Source organism: Panthera uncia (assembly GCF_023721935.1).
Source record: "Panthera uncia isolate 11264 chromosome A3 unlocalized genomic scaffold, Puncia_PCG_1.0 HiC_scaffold_12, whole genome shotgun sequence".
Classification (NCBI taxonomy): Eukaryota; Metazoa; Chordata; class Mammalia; order Carnivora; family Felidae; genus Panthera; species Panthera uncia.
The window spans coordinates 33,029,925-33,050,485 of record NW_026057579.1 but is presented as its reverse complement, the minus strand read 5'-3'; the positions used below and the strand labels follow the sequence as shown (position 1 = coordinate 33,050,485).

The 20,561-nt window shown below is 42.4% G+C and overlaps 2 protein-coding genes across 2 annotated transcripts in view; both read right to left on the bottom strand.

Moving 5' to 3' along the window:
• LOC125937780 (copper transport protein ATOX1-like) overlaps window positions 1-16,603 on the bottom strand; it is a 26,285-nt gene extending 9,682 nt beyond the window's left edge. The window contains exon 1 of the mRNA XM_049652708.1: window positions 16,559-16,603. Coding sequence (XP_049508665.1) covers window positions 16,559-16,603 — 45 coding nt within the window. The remainder of the gene's footprint in view (window positions 1-16,558) is intronic.
• The window catches only part of YWHAQ (tyrosine 3-monooxygenase/tryptophan 5-monooxygenase activation protein theta), a 39,697-nt gene extending 19,784 nt beyond the window's left edge, over window positions 1-19,913 (bottom strand). Inside the window, exons 1-2 of the mRNA XM_049652567.1 lie at window positions 19,785-19,913; window positions 19,028-19,384 (exon numbers count right to left, since the gene is read on the bottom strand). Of these exons, the coding sequence (XP_049508524.1) occupies window positions 19,028-19,321 (294 nt within the window). The 5' untranslated portion in view covers window positions 19,322-19,384; window positions 19,785-19,913. The remainder of the gene's footprint in view (window positions 1-19,027; window positions 19,385-19,784) is intronic.
• Between the last annotated feature and the right edge of the window lie 648 nt (window positions 19,914-20,561).

Sequence of the window (20,561 nt, the reverse complement as noted above, 5' to 3'; positions counted from 1 at the left end):
GGGGGGGGGGGGGGGGGGGGGGGGGGAGGGGCAGAGAGAGAGAGAGAAAGAGAGAAACCCAAGCAGGCTCTGTGCTGTCAGCACAGAGCCCAAGGCTCCATCTCACGTGAGATCATGACCTGAACTGAAATCAAGAGTCAAGAGCAGGAGGCTTAACCAACTGAGCCACCCAGGAGCCCCTACATTTTTAAGTACGGTTATATTTTTTTTCAACAAGTGTCTGCCTTTTTGACTACACTTTCTAAAATCTGACAAGTATTAATTTGCTACCAGGAAGAAAGGTTTCATTAGAATAATCAAAGATCTCAAATATCTCAATAGCTCACTACCATTTTAAGGTAACTGACAAGGTGTGGGTTCATTTGAGGTATTTATTGGCATGATTTTAACCAACATCTACATGCTAATGACCCACAGATTTGCCCTCTACCTATTTGGGCAATTAACGTTTCCACTTCTAAACCTGTCTATTCACCTGTGAAACAGAGTTAATGCCAATCTCTATTACTCCACTGGGTTGTCATGAAGATTAAGGGAGTTCATGCAAATTGATCCAGAACACTATGTGACACATAAGCCGCAATGACCATGTACCACCACACGTATTTTTCTCTTACAACCAGACTGAGCGAGTGCTCCTATGCACACATGCGCACGCACACACACAAGTCCCCCTGGACGGGCCTTTGAGACTTTAAACTTTACACATTAAAAAAAAAATTAAATTTGCCTTGCTAACACAGTCTACTGTTGATTCTCTTCCCCTATTCAATTTTCTTAGCAAAAGCACCTGGTTGCCCTAGTTAGAAACCTGGGTGTCATCCTAATGCTTCCTTTGGCCTTACTCCCCAGGCCCTCTGGTATTTAGTCACCTAAACTCATGGATGTAATTTTACCTCAGTCAAGACTTCATTTGGAAACCTCAGACCAATAAGCATTGTATACTTTGGGAACATATATCTCCCTCTCCTTAACTATACACCACTGAAGGCTTTATTTTGTCTAGATTTGATACAAAACTTTGTATAGCAAATTAATAAAAATGCAAAACGCCTGTAATCTGACAGTATGTAAAATAAATATATTTTAAAAATAAGGAGGAGTCGATCAGAAAGAACAGAGAGACATGGACACAGAAAAGGGACAGACATGGAAGAAAACAATCCAACATATTGCCCAAGGAGTGTGAATTATAGTCCATCAACCCACTGACAAACCCATGCCCTGCCGTGGAGACGATGGCCATTATACACTTGAGCAGCCACGGAACTCATCAGGAGCCCACACTTACTAAGCAACTTCCTGACGATGACTCGATTCCTATGTGAGTCTATCTGCCCACTGAAAGAGAACATGCTGGTCATGCCAATACAAGTACTGCAATCTTTGTGCCAGTTATTCCTCACCGTAAACGAATAATGCTCTTGGTTTTTTTCTTCTAAGTGTATTTATTTTGAGAGAGAGCAAGCAACTGGGGGAGGAGCAGAGAGGGAGGGAGAGAGAGTGACTCCCAAGCAGGCTCCTCACTGTCAGTGCAGAGCCCCACTCAGGGCTCAAGCCCACGAACCAGGAGATCATCATGACGTGAGCTGAAGTCGGACACTTAGCTGACGGAGCCACCCAGGCACCCCAATGTTCTTGGTTTTATACACCAATCACGTTGAACCTGACTGGTGTGGATCTATCCCTGAAGTGTGTTTGAGTCCACAAAGCTAAAGGCCATGCTCTGAAGTGCACTAAACTCAGGGAGGTAAGGCAACCAACTCCTTCTACCAGCCCATCCACACTCCCAACTTCTCTGTAGTGTTATATGGTTGAGCATCTTCATACATTTATAAACATGAGTTTCTACTAGACCTCAAAATGTCCTAAACAGAAGTAAATGTCTTTCCAAACCTGTTACTATACTTACAGTCCTTATTTCTACTCATTATTCCACCATCCTCCCTCCCCTCCTAGCCACCCAGGTCCATCAGCACTGCCTTTGACTTTCACTCTGCTTTTCTCATCCTACCACCAGCTGTCAAGCCCTCTCTGCGTCTACATGTTGATCTTCTCAAGCCTCATTCCTATTTCTATCATCCAAGTTAACCGTATCATTTCACCTCAACTAATCCAATCACCTAACTGATCTATCAGGCTTTAGGGCTGTCTTTCTCTAATCCATTTTATAGCCTGCTGCCAGATTAACCTTAAATTCCATTCTGGGTATATTAATAATCCCTTGCTCAAAAATCCCAATGGCCTGCTAAAGAAAGAATAAATTCATAGCCTAGCACTCACCATCCTCCAGAATAAGACTCTAACCTATAGATTTCAACTAATATAAATGGTAAAGAGATACTGAACCTCTCAGCAGCAGGGTGAGCTCGGGGGGGGGGGGGGGATCCATTTTCCCCAGTGTGTCATATAAAGATGGTTTTTCTGTGTACCATAACACAAAAACATTTGGGAAGCCCTGTCCTGACTGAGGTCCAACCTTATTTCTATGATTACCATTCCTGCAACAGCAGGAAGAGCAAGCACCGAGCAATAATGAGGCACCTCCCATATACCTGAAGCCAAACAAATTGGCAATAATTACGTTAGAAGCTGGTAACACGGCAGGTACTGGGGAGAAAGTGAAAAAGCAAACACCAAGTAATCTCCAGCACTAGTGACAAGGTACTTGGGTCCATGAACACAGTCTTCCAAAACCAAAGCACCTATACCAAGGCTGGATGCAGCAGGTGTCAGAGTAACTAGTCATTAAGATCATCTAACCATCGCCTTTTGTTGATTTCTGTGCTCACCAAGCGATTTCCTAATGCTGAATTTGGTTCCTCCTGTAAACTGGTCTGTAGGCAATTAACATTATTCTCTGATCGATTTACAGTTTTTGCAGTTCCACTCTCAGACTGCCAACAAATGAGACATGGAGCCCAAAAGGCCAAGGGGACAAACCCTGGGCCATCAATGTCCACTATGCTTTTACTCATCTGGTGCCCCTGCCAAACAAACTCTTCCTTATCCTGATTTTGGTGGCAGTGGGGAATCCTTGCAAAACTGTTATTGGGCCATCATAGCAACAGTTACTATTTATTAAAAGTCATACAAACCCAGGGCATTCATGAATGCGCACATGCATTCTTGGGAGAAAGAGCTGACTGTAGTGTTAAACTAAAATCCAACTGTATTCAAACTTTTGAAACATAATTCTAAAAGTAACAGACCTAAAATCCAACACTGGCTGAGATATTTGTCAAATGAAGAAATCAAAATAATATGATTTCTGTCATGACAAATTGTTATCATAGAGAACTAATATGGATTCTTCAGACCCAAAGGGATATGTGTCACTATAGTTATAATAAAAGCAAAAAGTAAGCCAGAGTGGTCCAAGCAGTCAAGCAGTTGATTATTTTTGTGGGCAAAAGAAAATAAGGAGCTAGAAACCAGAGAATAAACAGGTAAGGGGAAAGGCAGGAAAAAAAACCCAGAGCTCTCAATAAAAAGAAAAAAACTTTACCTATCTTTCTGCCCCTAATATTTTAAATTCTTTCTCCTGGTCCATCAGATCTCCAGCCACCACCATGCCATGAATGAGGAAAAACGATTACCACTGACAGTAGTCTTGCTATCAACACCTGCTACAGCACAGTGGTGCTTTTTTTAGGGGCCAAGATGGCCTTTTTATGAACACAGTGCACCTCCTCTGCTCCCCTAAACAATCAGTACTTTAGAAAACCCCAAACCAATAAAATGTTGTTCTTGTAGAAGAATGTTCATCCTATCTTCTAACTCACCTGCACAGCTGTCACCACTATGGTGGTGAAGACACGTAACAAAGTTTTAGCCTCTAACAAATGTTGGGATGTGTGTGAACTGCCATGCGCGCACAGCAAAGAAAACGCACAGTCTTTGTACTTCGCTTCACACAAAGCAGCAGAGCCAATCCACATGTTAGAAACAAATGTAATGCCCAGTCCTTCATCTCTGACCTGTCTGCTATTTCCTCACATTTTAGCAGCTGGATGCTGAGCCGCCTTAACAGGAATGGTGTACCTTCTGTTCAAAGATTCAACTCTCTGGCCAAGACATACAGGTTTGGAATGACAGTTTAATACATCTGGCTGGTAGTACTAACACTACTTTCCAAATTTGTCAATCTGCATAAGAAACAATGACACATACACAACCACAACTTACCAACACTGAAATATCAGTGCTACTAAAAGAACCAAGGCTAATACCACCGTCTACACTTCCTTCCCCTTAGAAAACTATGCAATTTACTGATATGAAACTACTCTAGCCACTGATTTGCAAATGAAAAGAAAAACGATAGTGAGAAACAAGAGGTTTCCTTAAAAGGAATACCAAAACAGGGGCGCCTGGGTGGCTCAGTCAGTTAAGCGTCCGACTTCAGCCCAGGTCATCTCACAGTTGGTGACTTCGAGCCCTGCCTCGGGCTCTGTGCTGACAGCTTGGAACCTGGAGCCTGCTTAGGATTCTGTGTCTCCTTCTCTCTCTCTGCATCTCCCCAGCTCATGCTCGCACTCTATCTCTGTCAAAAATAAATAAACTTAAAAAAAAAAAAAAAAGGAATACCAAAACAAAACAGGAAGTCAAATCTTAAGTTTGGTACTGACAGACATCTTGATCTCTAATACAAAGCATGTTCTAGTAATTAAAATCAGGTCAAAACTGCCTTGCTAGCTTAGTATATGGGTCAAGTTTTGAGATTTCCTAGGAAAACTACTAAAAATAGTTCATAGCTTATACTATTGAAGACACCGGTGTACTTTTATACAAACTTTGCCTTTTTTTTAAAGTTTATTTATTTTGAGAGGGAGAGCACAGGAGGGGCAGACGGGGAAGGGGGAGGGAGGAGGAGGGGGGGAGAGAGGGAGAGAATTCCAAGCAGGCTCCATGCTGACAGTGCACTCAATCCTAATGCGGGGTTCGATCCTGCAAACCATGAGATCATGACTTGAGCCGAATACAAGTGCAAGATGCTCAAGAGGCTTAACCACCCAGGCACCCCATGAACTCTGTCTTTTGTAAGTCTATGACAAGCTGGATTAAGCCATTTCTAAAGCACAGAAATTATAGAATTATTTGTAGACTAACTTTCCCATCAACAGCTAACCCGTGCCACATACATTTATCTCTGCTGCTATATTATATACAGTGCTCCCGTCTATCAGATAGCTGTCATAGGGTACAAAGGGAAGAAAAGAGTCAACAGGAATTTAAGAGACTGTGGTAAGGAAATTATTCTACATTTGGAACTAAATTTATGCAGGTTACCGATTATATTCTACTGAACTACTGGGTACAGCACAAAACAATAACCTTGAAAAATAAAGTAGCGCTTAGTAAAATAGAGAGGGAAAAAAAAAAGATGAAGTCTTTATTCTTACATACCCTTACAGCTTGCCAACACTGATCTGAACTGGTTACCATTTATTTTGGGGGCAGCCACAAGAAGAAGGCAGGACACAGGTAAACTCCAGACACTACCCTATGGAATTGGGCCTCATCACTAGGCCTAGTGAGAAAGAAAAGGTTACGTAAATGTGATAACACATTCTTACACAGGGGAGAGCATGAGAGCAAGAGTAAGAAAGTTCACAATACAGGAGAACAGGAAAGTAGTTCCATGTGGCTGGAGCACAGAGGGAAGGAAGAGTGAGAAAGGAGGCTTCGAGAAAAACCGGAAGGTCTCCTAAGTCCCATTAAGGAAAATGGACTTCTTTTAACATGGTAATAGTTGAATGTCTTACCAATCGATAATTACTTCCTTCCCCAACTCTTTTTAAACGGAAGTATGTATCGAAAGAGATAAATGGGAGCTGCTCTCGTTGAAGAGCATGGTTGTGTAAAGCCCCAATTCTCCCTACTTCCAGACAAAAGAGAATCCAGAGAAAGGAGAGATGATCTCAGATGAACGTGGTCTGTAAAGGAAGGCTTTATGATAAAAGGCAGTGGACAAAAGGAAGAGTACTTTTCTATAAAAGGTGAATTTGAGTTCACAGCTAACTGGCTATGTAAGTATGTAAATTAATATGCTTCAGTTTTCTTGCAGGTAAACACACGTCTCATCTATCCATAACTGCACATGGAGTAGTGCAAGGAAACAGATCTGAAAGTATTATAAACAATAATTTGTAACCGACTATGGAACGAGTGCAGGGGCACCTAAATTATCTTGCAGGGTAGCTGTGATTTCAACATACAAAAATGGTAGAGGGAAAGCTTTACAAGTGAGAACAGCAGTAAGTAGAGGGATAGAAACAAACTATGGAGTACTTTGGGTAAACAATTTGGCTCAAGTTTAAGGACGGAGTAGTCACAAGTTTTCCTTAAGTGAACTTTTATGCCAAACCATTTCTATTTTTTCCTTAAGTTGAGAATTTCAAATCAAGGGTATATTAATTATTCAAAACTCTTTAAGTACTAAGACCTGAAGGCAAGGAGAGTCACGCAAGCACTAGGTAGTCACAAAAACTGGAAGCCACCTCATGTCCAGCACTAGGTTACCAGTCAAATTAAGTACGGTAATGCTCACAATAAAGTAACATATAACTATCAAAAGTTACAAAATCTATGTATACTGACATGAACTTATCTCCGAGACATGCTTGCACAGGTATAAAATTACCTCCGGACGCATACTGGTAACAGTTATTGCGTCTGAGAGAAGATATACTTTTCACTGTATACCCTTTTACGTAAGAACTGAATTTTTAACCATCTATTTGTATTATTTGTAAATAAAAAAAATCAACAAATTAAAAAAAAAAAAAAGGATCTATTAACTAGCATTTCAACAAATGGTGCCAGGCAACTGAACAACCACATGAAAAGAAATGAAGGTTGGACCCCTTCCTCCCACCATATACAAAAATTAACTCAAATGGACCAAAACCCTCAACGTAACACCTAAGATACTTTAAGTCTTAGATGGAAAGTGTACATCTTCATGACGTTGGATTAGGCAATGGTTCCTTACATATTACACCAAGAGCAGAAGCAACCTAAGAAAAAAAAGAAATTGGACTTCATCAGAATTACCAACTTTTGTGTTTCAAAGGACACTATCAAGCCAGTAAATGACAACCTACAAAATGGGAGAATATATTTGTAAATCCTGTAACTGACAAAAGCACAGTATCCACAATATATAAAGTAATATTACAACTTAACAAAGACAACCCAATTAAAACATGAGCAAAGATTTGGAACTGCCAATTCTCCCAAAGATACACAGATGGCCAGTAAGCACATGAAAATATATACAACATCCATTAATCATCTGGAAAATGTAAATCAAAAGCACAGGGAGATACTGCTTCCCACCCACTAGCATCGCTGGTGAGGATGCAGATTCCACGATGGTGGGAGTTTCAGATGGTGCAGCCGCTCAGGCACTTTAGTAGTTCCCCAAATGCGTAAAAAGCGTTAGCACATGACCCAGGTATATACTCAAGAGAAATGCAAACATGTTCACACAAAAACGTGTACATGAATGTTCACAGTAGCATTATTGGAAATCGTCAAATTTGGAAGGAATCCAAATATCCACAGACAGATAATGGGATAAAAATGTAGTATATTCATACAATGGTATATCATTCAGCCATAAAAAGACATGGCTAAGTCTTTAGCCTTTAAGACATTATGCTATGTGAAAGAAGTCAGACACAAAAGGCCGCAGAGTGTATGATTCCAGTTATATGATAAAATGTCCAAAATAGGCAAATCTATAGAAATACAAAGTAAATTAGGGGCGCCTGGGTTGGCTCAGTCAGTGGAGCATCTGACTTCGGCTCAGGTCACGATCTCGCGGTCCGTGAGTTCGAGCCCCGTGTCAGGCTCTGTGCTGACAACTCAAAGCCTGGAACCTGCTTCGGATTCTGTGTCTCCCTCTCTCTCTGTCCCTCCCCTGCTCATGCTCTGTCTCTTTGTCAAAAATAAATAAAACATTAAAAAAATTAAAAAAAAAAAAAAATTACAAAGTAAATTAGTAGGTCTCAGGAGCTGGGGGAAAGGAAGATGGGGAGTAACTGTTAACAGGCATAGTTTTTCTTTTTGTGATGATGAAAATGTTCCAAAATTACAGTAGTGGCATTGCACAACTTTGTGAATACACTAAAAACTGCGGAATCATATACTTTAAATAGGCGAATTTTACAGTATTTGAATTATACATACATACATACATATACATATATATATATGTATATATATACACACACACACACACACACACATATATATATATATGTATATATATATACACACATACTTTTAATTATTTTTTTTAAAAGTGAGCTCTACACCCAACGTGGGGCTTGTACTCCCGACCCCACGATCAGGAGTTGCATGCTCTACCAACCGGGCCAGCCAGGGACTCCACTCTGCCATATTTAAATACAGCAATAAAGATAAAAAATAGTGACAAGAAATAAAATAATAAAAAATGCCATTTTCTTAATTATAGTCTACTCTCTGTGCAAAATAAACGAAATGCCCTGAGATAAAAGAAATTTGCCGAATAAACACTGCCTGTTAAATATCTTCTTCACTCTTAGACTTAGCCATTGAGCCCAGCCAAGGCACACTCCTCGGCTTCTTTCCCTCATCTACTCAAGTTGTTACTCTCTTGATCATTCCTCTAATTATATGGTTCCCAAGTTTTTTCTACCTCAAATATCTTGGCAGGTATGGGAAAGGAGGAAGAAATAAAAATTTTCTGGGGACCATCAGTAGTTTGATAAATGCTCTCATCTCAATATGAAGTCACTTCAACCTACTACACCATTTCCCATTTCAAATGTCGGTCCTTGGATGTTTATTATACTTACAAGATTAAATACAGTAAAAGCTAAATTACATTAAAAATAACTTTCACATAACATAATGATATTAATGGGATATTCAATCCTGCCAAACTCTCAGTTTTTGACATCACCAAGATGGTCTCTGTAACCAGCCTCCAAATAATCTAGAGTATTTTCTGATTAAAAGATGCGTAAACCCTTACTGTAACCTTTCCAACCTCTTCACTAGTCTATCAGAATTATGAGAAGACAGCACAAGCATTGAAGGTCTAAAAAATATACTGCTCAATACGTGGAAATAATACCAGGCAGAAAGGTCAAAACACCATTTATGTATGTGTGTTAACGGCAGGGCTCTAATACTATAGTTCTTAAAGAGCAAAACTTTTCTGAGCTATGTTCAAGTAATGGCCTGGACTGAGCAAAACAAGAGGCGAAGTGAGAGTACTAATTCTAAAGGACTAACGCCGGCCAAGAGTAACCTGACCAGTAAAAAGTGTGATGTGAACATCAGTATCACACTCTTAAGTATTTAGAAGTATTTTCATGTACCTTCTCACTTAATTCCCGGTTACCCTGACATTTATAAACAGCAATCTGAGCTTGCCCTTTAAGAAGAAAGCACTTACATTAAATTTCTAGAAATCCTCAGTCACGTTCTCACCACCTGCACCACCGTTTCCCCATTTCTGCAAGTAAAGCCTAGGCAAACATACAGGAGAGACCATGTTCACAGTCGCTAAACTAAGGAATAGTTACGACACACACTTAGTACCACATTATGCCAAACCCAGCTAGAGTAAAAGGTCCAGAGGATGAAGAGATCATGGAATACAGCTCATGTAGACAGAAAAAATGTAAAATGGATTGGGAAGATCTGTGTGAAAGACAAAGGTTTTTTTTGAGATGCTTGGACCATGCTGGTTCACAACTAACCTGTCTTCAAAAGCTGTGTAACTTTTTTTTTTTTTTTAAGTTTATTTATTTTGAGAAAGAGAGAGAATGAGCTAGGAAACACAGAGAGAAAGGAGGACAGAGTATCCAAAGCGGGCTCTGTGCTGACAGCAGAGAACCCAATGGGGGCTCAAACCGAGGAACCGTGAGATCGTGACCTAAGCCGAAATCGGACACTTAACCAACTGAGCCCCCCCAAGCACCCCAAAGCCGTGTAACTTTCAAAGCTAAATGCAAGCAACTCCAAAAGATCATTATCTACATATTTCATTAATGCCAACTCTGCTTTTGGGTTGAGAGATCAGAGCGAAGACAGAGATTATATTAACCTTACATTAACATTCTCAATCTAAGGAAGCAGAAGCCATTCCAAAATACCAGTTCTTTCATTTTTCAGGAATTAATATGGACTCAACTACTCAGAAAAGTACTCAATCACTCATCACAATGACGACTAGCAAGTTTCAAGGCAGAATCCCCCCAGAGTAGCAATTTTCAAAGTGTGATCTGGGGATCTCTAGGAGTCTCTCTTGCACTCTTTGGGGAGAAGGCACAAAGTCAAACCATTTTCACAATATTAAGATGCTATTTGCTTTCTCACCGTCACTCTTAAATGAGTGTTTTCTAGAAGCTACAAGAGATGGGACATTACAATAGACAACGTGAAGCAATGCCACTATTTACTTTTCTTTTTAGAAGTTATTATTCTACTTATATGTGGTATCTAAAGTAGTCACATTTACAGATGGAAAGAATGGTGGTTGCCAGAAGGGAAGAACAGGGAATTCAGTTGGAAAAGATGAAAAAATTCTGGGGATGGCTGGTGGTGACGGTTGCACAATGTACACGTACTTCATGCCCTAGAACGGTACACTTAAAATAGTAAATTTTATGTTATATATATTTTACCACAATCTTAAAAACCACACATTATATTAACTAAGAGGCGGCTTATTATTCCAAATGCATTCTAAACAATTACTTTTAATTTCTAATAACGTAAACATCTATAGGTAATAATTTCCACAAAAGATTTGGGTTCCACCGTGTGTTTAGGTTGCAAAGGTGTCCAGAATCCAAGAAGTTTAAAAACCACTGCCCTAGAGGTAGGTGTGGTTGTCCTGGCTGGTAGAGCATGCAACTCTTGATCTTGGGGTTGTGAGTTTGAGCCCACGTTGGGCAAAGAGTTTACTTAAAAACAAACAAACAAACCCACTGCCCTAGAGTATCGGTCAATTATGTAAATCTTCCACTGTACCCCATAACTCCAATCTAATTAACACTCATCACCAAATAAAAACAACCCCTTTGGTGCCAAGTCTATCAGTCCGTTTCTCTGAGGTAGGTATCAATACCTTCCTATATATGCTCGTATCTTGACATCAGTAAGACTTAGGTTTCACTGTTTTTTCTTGCTATAGGTTTTAAAGGCATTCAACCACAACAGTGGGGATGTCATACCCCTAATACATGGCAACCACCAATTACAGTGAGCACCTCTATACCCACCACCCAGATTCTACCATTAACCTTTTGTCATTATATTCGCTCTATCACATATCCACTCATTTCTATTAGTTTGCATGTAAACTGAAGATATCAGTACATACATTCACTCATTTTTCCTTTTGAAGCAAAATTTACATACAATGAAATGCATAAATGCTAGGTGTACATTTTTTGAGTTTTGACAGATGCATATACCTGTGGAACTTCAACCCATTTCAACATAAAGAACATCATAATCACCACGAAAAGCTCCCTTTGGTCAAGTCAATCACTGCCTACATTCCCACAGAGGCCACTATTCTGATTTTTCACCCACAGACTACTCTTTTGCTTCTTCTACAATTTCATATAAAGGGAATCACACAACGTACTTTTTCATGCAGCTTCCTTCACTTAGCATGTTTTTGAAACTTGTCTATATTGCAGTGTATATCAACAGTCCATTCCTTTTTTATTGCTGAGCAGTATTCCACCATATATACATTATCACAGTTTATCCACTTTACTACTAATGGATTGCTGCCAATTTTTTGCTTTTAGGATAAAGATTTTTGTCCAGATCTTCTTCTGGACCTACGTCTTCATCCCTCTTGTGTAAATACCTAGGGAGTGGTATTTCTGGGAGGGGAAAACCTTTTTAGTTATGGAAAATTTCAGACATACACAAGAAAGAATAGTATAATGAATTCCCATTAAAGCCAGCTGCACTTATATTGATTCATAGCCACTCTTTATTTACACCCCCACCCATTATTCTGAAGTCCTATATAACATCATTTTGTCTTGAAATACTTCAAAATGCAAACAGTGTTTTCAAATCTGGTCAAATTATTTATCATGAAATATTCAAGAAAACTTCATCACTGATTTACCTACGGATTAAGAGTTTAAAGTAGCAATGGATGAACTATAATTTTTATTTATTTTTTCTTCTATCTTAAACAAAATTTTTTTTAATATTTTTGAGAGAGGGAGAGAGAGACAGACCACAAGTGGGGGAGGGCAGAGAGAGAGGGAGACACAGAATCTGAAGCGGGCTCCAGGCTCTGAGCTGTCAGTGCAGAGCCCAAAGTGGGGCTTGAACTCGAGAACCATGAGATCATTACCTCATGGTCATGGCCGACTGAGGTCAGACACTTAACCAAGGGAGCCACCCAGGCACCCCAGCTCTTCCTATCTTTTTTTTTTTTTCCCAACGTTTTTTATTTATTTTTGGGACAGAGAGAGACAGAGCATGAACGGGGGAGGGGCAGAGAGAGAGGGAGACACAGAATCGGAAACAGGCTCCAGGCTCCGAGCCATCAGCCCAGAGCCTGACGCGGGGCTCGAACTCACGGACCGCAAGATCGTGACCTGGCTGAAGTCGGACGCTTAACCGACTGCGCCACCCAGGCGCCCCACTTCCTATCTTTTAAATGGATGCCTTCTCTACTACCCTTCCTTAAAACCTAGAGAGTCAATGGTATAAAGATATTTTCTATTCTTACTCTGAAAAAAACAGAGCTAAACACAAAAGCCGGTATTGAGAAGTATCACACAGGAACATCAATATCAATATGATCAAGCAGATCTCCCAAGTGTTAAGCACCTTGAATTAACTAATCCCATGCTATGGTACCATTTTATAAGTAAAACCATACGTGAGACTTACAACCTAAATGTTCAATAAGCCATCAGTATAATTATGCAACATCCTAAAATAAACACACACCAAGGGTTTAAAAGCCTGGAACCACCTGTGGATATGCACTGCTATATATATTCTATATGTGGCAGTTATGAATGAGAGGGGAATATTTGCCATTCATCAGTTTTAATCATCTCTTCCTAATAAATTTCACTATAATTTCAGCTGGATCTTTTTTTCTTCTATGCCAAGTTTTTCAAAGAGCAAAGCTCAGAGCTTTTTTTTTTTTTTAATTTTTTTTTTCAACGTTTTTTATTTATTTTTGGGACAGAGAGAGACAAGCATGAACGGGGGAGGGGCAGAGAGAGAGGGAGACACAGAATCGGAAACAGGCTCCAGGCTCCGAGCCATCAGCCCAAAGCCCGACGCGGGGCTCGAACTCACGGACCGCGAGATCGTGACCTGGCTGAAGTTGGACGCTCAACCGACTGCGCCACCCAGGCGCCCCTCAAAGCTCAGAGCTTTGGAGGCACCCATGATGCGTATCCTTGAAAATACAGGACACCAGATTAAGTTCCAGAAAAGTGAACTCTAGAATTAAACAGCACACACACAATAGTAACAAGGAGAAAAAACACAAATGACTGAACTCTAGACAAAGGGTTCTGACAAGATGCCAACATGTTAATAAGGACCCGAAGGACAGGCATTATACAATCCAGACCAACTGAATACTGCTCATTTTATTCATGATTCAGTCCACAGTTTCTCAACCTTGGCATTACTGACACTTTGGGCTGGGTAATTCTGTTGTTGTGAATTTGCCTGTGCATTAAAGGATGCTTAGCAGCATTCAGGTCTCTAACTCATATGTTAGTGGCACCCCTCCTTTCCATTCTTGACAATCAAAAACTATCTCCAGAACTTGCCAAATGTCCCCTAAGAGCTAAATTCACCTGGTTGAGAACCCCTGATCTAACTTTACCCTTGGATGTCTGTACGTACAACGTTCCTTTCCATTTCACTCTTCAAAAAACAATTCTTGGCTCAAAGAGCTAACAATCTAAAAACAAAAGATGCAAGAGCCAAGAATTTTAGAATTTTATTGCAATATCCTGCATATAAAGAGGGCTTCAAAATTATAGACTCAGAGTGTTTTGTCCACCACAGATCTATCTTCCCTCCCTCACAACTTACAAACATAATGGCTCATATCAAACTGTACAAATGCCTCAAAAAAGACTCACACTGTAATCTTCAGTCAGCTACACTGTACTTAGGGCCAAATGAGTTCCATTCAATTTCATTGGAGTCAGACTACTTGGGTTCAGATCCCTGTTCCACCACTTACTAACTTCGTGATACATTGACCAAGTTATTTTCCTTTTGCCTAAGTTCTCTTAACTTTAAAACAGAAATAATACTATCAACTTACGGGAACAAAGTGAGTATAAAATGCTTAAAACAGTGCTTAATGTATAGTAAGTGTCCAATAAATGTCAGTTATTTGCTATTATTTTAGCTACAAACCTATTAAGACAAGCACTGTTATCACCAATTTATAGATGAAGAAACAGGCCAAGAGATTAAGAAACTTGCCCACGGTCAAAACAGTGTAAGGCTATGGCATAGGGATTTAAAAATAGTCCGTCTGATTCCAGAGCCCAGAATTTTTCCAATGTCAATAAAATTAGGCTAAGATTCATTAACTATCAAGAGTAATATGATCAGTCTTACTTCAAAATAATAACACAAATTTTCATTAAAAGATTAATTTAGAACCCTTAACTAAATTCAAGCATATTACTGAATTAAGGCTACACTGCTTTTATACACGGACAACTTTCAGTTTCTATATCCCATTTTAAATGATTGTTATTTACATACACCTTAGTTTCTGTTATTATTGTTACATTGAAGCAGCTTATTAAAATTAGTCTACTAAGAGATCACTGACCCAAAAGGACAACATAGGATTGTCTGAGATAGCGGTTATCTTGTATACTTTCTGAGGGTCTTGTTCTTTCTCCAAGGTCACTGATTCTGTAAAGGAGAGATTTTGTTCCCAAGTCCCAGAAGACTATGGTGACCCTTACACACATGCCTGGTTGTCATACAACTTACTACTCTTTCTTGCTTAAACTTTGCTACTCCCAATAAACCAGCAACTCATGCACACCCTCTTCCTGCAACCATTTCACTATTGTTAGTTCTTCCAACATTTCATACACTGTCGATGACATGTTCTTCGACCTGGACTTTAAATATTACTCATTTGAGAGTTCAGAGAAAGTCAGAACAGAGGTAGAAAGAATAGCCATGACCTGTATAACTTCACAGTCCCCAAAAATTAAAATGAGAAGAGACCCCAGAAACTTAGCCCAACCCTCCAGTTTCACAAACCGAGAGACAGGTAACTTGGTGAAATCTTTAACTTCTCTAAGATTCTACATAGAGTCTGGTCTTGGCCATTTGGGCCCTCTTATTCTCCTTTGCTCTTTCAATTACTCATTTGGATTTTAACATTTTTTTCTGCCTCTACAGTTCAGTATCCTCTCTCAATATAGTGTTTATCACAAGTTGGGTCCTGGTGCTCAGTTGGTTGGGCATCCAACTACAGCTCAGGTCATGATCTTCCGGTTCATGGGTTCGAGCTCCGTATCGGGCTCTGTGTCTCCCTCTCTCTCTCAAGAATAAACAAATACTGGGGCGCCTGGGTGGCTCAGTCGGTTAAGCCACTGACTTCGGCTCAGGTCATGATCTCGCGGTCCGTGAGTTCAAGCCCCGCATCGGGCTCTGTGCTGACAGCTCAGAGCCTGGAGCCTGTTTCAGATTCTGTGTCTCCCTCTCTCTGACCCTCCCCCATTCATGCTCTGTCTCTCTCTGTCTCAAAAATAAATAAACGTTAAAAAAAAAAAAATTAAAAAAAAAAAAAAGAATAAACAAATATTTAAAAAGATTTTTTAAAACAAAAAATAAAATTAAAAAGTTAAAGAATTGTCCACCATGGTCATTTTGACTAAATAGTCTAAATAATTCCACCCCAACCTACTGCTCTATAAAAGGGAAAGAGGCTGGGGCGCCTGTGTGGCTTGGTTGGTTGAGCGTCTGACTTCAGCTCAGGTCATGCTCTCACAGTTTGTGGGTTCGAGCCCCGCATCGGGCTCTGTGCTGATGGCTCAGAGCCTGAAGCCTGCCTCGGATTCTGTGTCTCCCTCTGTCTCTGCCCCTCCCCTACTCACATTCTGTGTGAGTATGTGTGTCTCTCTCTCTCAAAAATAAACAAAAAAAAAAAAAAGGGAAAGAGGCTGAAAATGTCTGCTATTTAGGGCCAAAATTTTGTCTATCGTTCAGGTTACTCTTTTATTAGTCTTCTACAAGTCAGTTTCACCTTCTATAACAATTCACTTCCTCCACACCAAATTCCCTTCCTGTTCAACAAAGGAAAAAAGAGAAAAATCTTGTTATAGCACCCATGTTCGGAAACCTCTTGTTTCACTCGTCACATTATTTTGATAGACTCGACATTAAATCACTAATTTATCAGTCATCAGACTCTTGCTCCCTAGTCTATCATTTCCTTATGTATCAGTTCGATTACAAATTAGCACCCAAACCATGAATTCTAGATGCTGCTTACACACAGGGCCTTCAACACCCATTCAAAAATCAATGCCTCCACCATTGTCAACCAAAGGAGGAAAGCCATGACATTGTCATACGGAGTTCCCACCTCCCTCTCTTTGCAGATGCTCCTCCACCAGAGCTCACTCCAAAAACCTCGCTTTGTGAGGCTTTTTTTCCTGAGGTTTCAGTTTTCTTTGAACTATGTAGCATTTTGTTCATAACCCTCTTAGGGAAATTATATATTTGGGTATTGCCCATATGCACTCCTTACCATGAATTATCAGAAGACAAAATCTATGGTTCTCAGCTTTGTTCTTCCCCATACTGCTTAGCAAAGTGCCTTGCACATACCAAACCCTCAAATACAGTTGCCAACTTAAAGACGGGCTTTCCCAGCATTTCTTTATAGGCTAGCCATCAAGTCATCATCAGTTTGTCAAGTCATTTTGTTAATAAAAATATTTTCCTTACACCTTGGTGTCGCCAATTAATCAAGTTAAAACTCTTCTATTTCACTAGGCATAAAAAAAAAAAAAAATTGTCCTCATTTCAGGGGTTCTCTCTTACTGAAATGGTACGTATGAAAGTCTGCTTTAATATCCCTGGTCTCTCTTTCAAGTCACTTATCAACCAAACAAAACTCTCCTCTACTCGTGCCATCATAAAAACCAAATCTGTAGGAACCACAAACTTAAATATCCCTTTGGCCCACAGTTCACTTGCTCGGGAACAGGAAAAGCTCTGGGGTAATTCTAAATTGCTGCAAGGTAACTAACAAAGTGCAAAGTAATAACTGAACAGAAAGAGACAAACGTGCTGCGAGAGCCACCCAAGTACTACATTCGTAGAAAAGCTTCTCCTTTTCACACAAGGGATTTGTAGGAATCTTCCTTCGCGAATAGAGTCAATGTCGTCAGTAACCATCACCATATGCTATTCAAGTCTACCTTCGCTTTCAAGTAGGCAAATTTCTCGAAGACAGCAGCAATTCGGCTCAACGAGCTTTTACTTTATTTTTTAAATGTTGATTTATTTTTGAGAGAGAGAGAGAGAGAGAGAGAGAGCGCGCGCGCACGAGCCAGCAGGGGAGAGGCAGAGAGAAAAGAGGGAGACACCGAACCCGAAGCTCCAGGCTCCGAGCTGTCAGCAGAGCCCAACTCGGACTCCAACCCTCTGAAGTCAGCGGCTCAACGGACTGAGCCACTCAGGCGCCCCTCAAAAAGCTTTTAAAGTGCCTCCTCCATGCCAGGCAGAGTATGGAAGCTAAGGAGATCTATAAATATAACATAAAGTGCATGTTCTGCATTGCTCCTTTACCTGCTCTCTCCATCAGCCATGATTTTGACCAGATCAACCATTATTGGTATTAGAAAGAGAAGTTAAAAAAAAAAAAAAAAAAAATCCTGCCCACGTGATCTGATGGGGCAAGGAAGAGAAGGTTGGGAAGGAAAGAGGCATTTTCCCCTCTATGCCCTCCTGAATAATCAATCATCCATCTAGCATGCTTGCCTTTCAAAGCCCACCTAAAACGTTAAGAATCAGTAAGCCTTTTGTAAAAGTAGTACTAAGGAAAAAAAAAAAAAACACTTCAGGATACAACACTGGCATTTGAAGCTTAAAAACTTATGTTATTGACCAAAAGATGCATGCAATGACAAAGCTAAAAATGTTCTCTCTCACTAGTAAGAGTGAATCAGAGCAGTCCCCTACTCCACCCAATTGCCACCCTTGCTAAAACTGGACAGTTCAAAACCTGGAAAGCTTTGCTCGCCCGCTCCACACCAGAAATGAATTTGATTCGATACATCAGTGTTGAAGTGTAACTAAATGATAGCCAGAAAATGTCACCAAATACCGAAATTTATCAGGACATTTTGTTCTTTAGATTCAGCTGCACCTTTTTCACAGTTCCCGAACTCTCCCCACCCCCTCCATTCTACACGGAAAAGCTCAGCAGATACTCTTACCCGAAAAACGAAGTATCTGTTCAGGTTTTCTAAGTAAATTTCCCTTGCTAGGTTTACGAGGAAAACCTACTATTCACACATGGTCTCCATCGGCACCTCCGCTCAAAAAGGCTCGAGTCTGTGAGTTGTTTCCGTACCTTTAAAGGGTGCCCAGATCTCCTCTGCAAGCTTAGAAATGATTTTCAGTCTCGCACAAACCTACTCGGACGTTTCGAAGCTACACAGCGTAGCAAGCAACCCAGCATCTGGGCAAAGATCTGCTCACCCCTGGAAAAGCAGCTTTTTGAGTCTCAGGAACTAAACACATGAAGGAGGCCAAAGCTAACCTGCTCAAACCCTCCACACGTCGGCAGACAATTAGGCAAGCCCCGGCCCACATTTCTTTCCCGTTCCCATGAAATTCTCAATGAAAGGCTTCACACAAAAGGGCCTTGGCGCCCCAGACGCACATTTCCCCGGCTCCCGCCGCCCCTTCTCCTCCCCCCCACCCCCAACCCCGACGAGTGTAGACTCACCAGCACCGTGGTGCAGATGGACCTCAGCTCAGACTCCACTTTCTCCCGATAGTCCTTAATCAGCTGCAACTTCTTGTCGGAGGTGTCGGTTTTCTGCTCGATGCTCGAGATGACCCTCCAGGCGGACCTGCGGCCCCCCACCACGTTCTTGTAGGCCACCGAGAGCAGGTTGCGCTCCTCGTTCGACAGCTCGGCGCCCTGCTCGGTCACGGCCTTCATGCAGGTGGCCATGTCGTCGTAGCGCTCGGCCTGCTCGGCCAGCTTCGCCTTCTGGATCAGCTCCGTCTTCTCCATGAGGACGGGGAGATAGAGCGAGGGCGAGCACCGACCCGGATCGGGAGGAGGCGTGCGGACGGCCTGCGGGCGCGAGAGGGCGCGGACAGAAAGGCGGGGGCGGCGCCGTCAGACAATGCGCCCGCCGCCCCGGGCCGCCCGCCCGCCCGCCCGCCCGCCGCCCCTTTTGTCCGTCCCCGCACGCGCCGCCCAGTTGAATTTCCCTCCCCCGCCCACGCTCCCCGCCGGCGCCCGGGAGGCCGAGGGGCGCCCCGCGGAGGCGGCCCGCGGCGAGGGGAGGAGGAAGGGCCGCTCCCGCGCCCGCCCGGCCCAAGATGGAAGCGGCCGTTGGCCCACACCTTGCCGCCAGAGCCGCCCCTGATGAGAGCGGCGTCGAGGCCGGCCGCTCCCGGGGGCCGGCCTCCCGCCCTGCCCTCAAGCCCGGCCAGGCCCGAGGAGGGCCAGCGGCGACCGTGGCGCTCACCTTCACGTCTCCGCGGCCGCGGCGCGAGTCCCACCACTTTGATCCGCTTTGGGCTTTAGCCGAGGACCCTCCCGTCTCAGCCTACCCCGGAGCCGAGGGGCGGGCCGCCGCGCGGCTGCCCTCCCTCCTACCGCCCAATGACGCGCCGAGCTGCATCCGAGAGTGCCGCCTCCAGCCCCGCGGCTGGCCAATGAACACTGAGCGCGCGGAAGGGGGCAAAGAGGGCGGGGCGGGAGGGGTAGCGGAGGCTAGGAGGGTGGGTCGGCTTGGGCAAGTTCGGTTGGCCGGCAGGCTGCGGCTTCGGCCACGGGGTTTCCTCCAATTAGATCCAGGGTAAAAGGACGTCACTGTTGCCATGGCGATGCTGTTACCAACTCCCCTCATCCTCCCCGCCACCCCCAGCACTTGTGGGTGCGGCCCGGGAGCGGGAGGCTCGCACCACCTCTCCTGCGGTGGCCGCGTCTCCTGCTGCAGCACCGCTGCACGAGCTGCTTTCTGAACCGCCACCTTCCTTTTCGAGACAAAGGTTTGGAGCTCCACACACTGAACCCAGCCTTTAATGACGTTGCGATTGGAGCTGCGAATTAGAAATGATCCCATCCCCATTACAGAAGAATTCGTTCCTGGAGAAGGTGGCTTAAGAATGACTTTACATGATTAATTCGAGTTTGCAGACAGGCACCTAAAACCGAAAACTCCCTTATGAAACCCCCAGGAAAGTCCAAGCAGGTCTCTCCGGCAATGGCCAGATATTCTGATTTTCTTTAAAATGGGAAA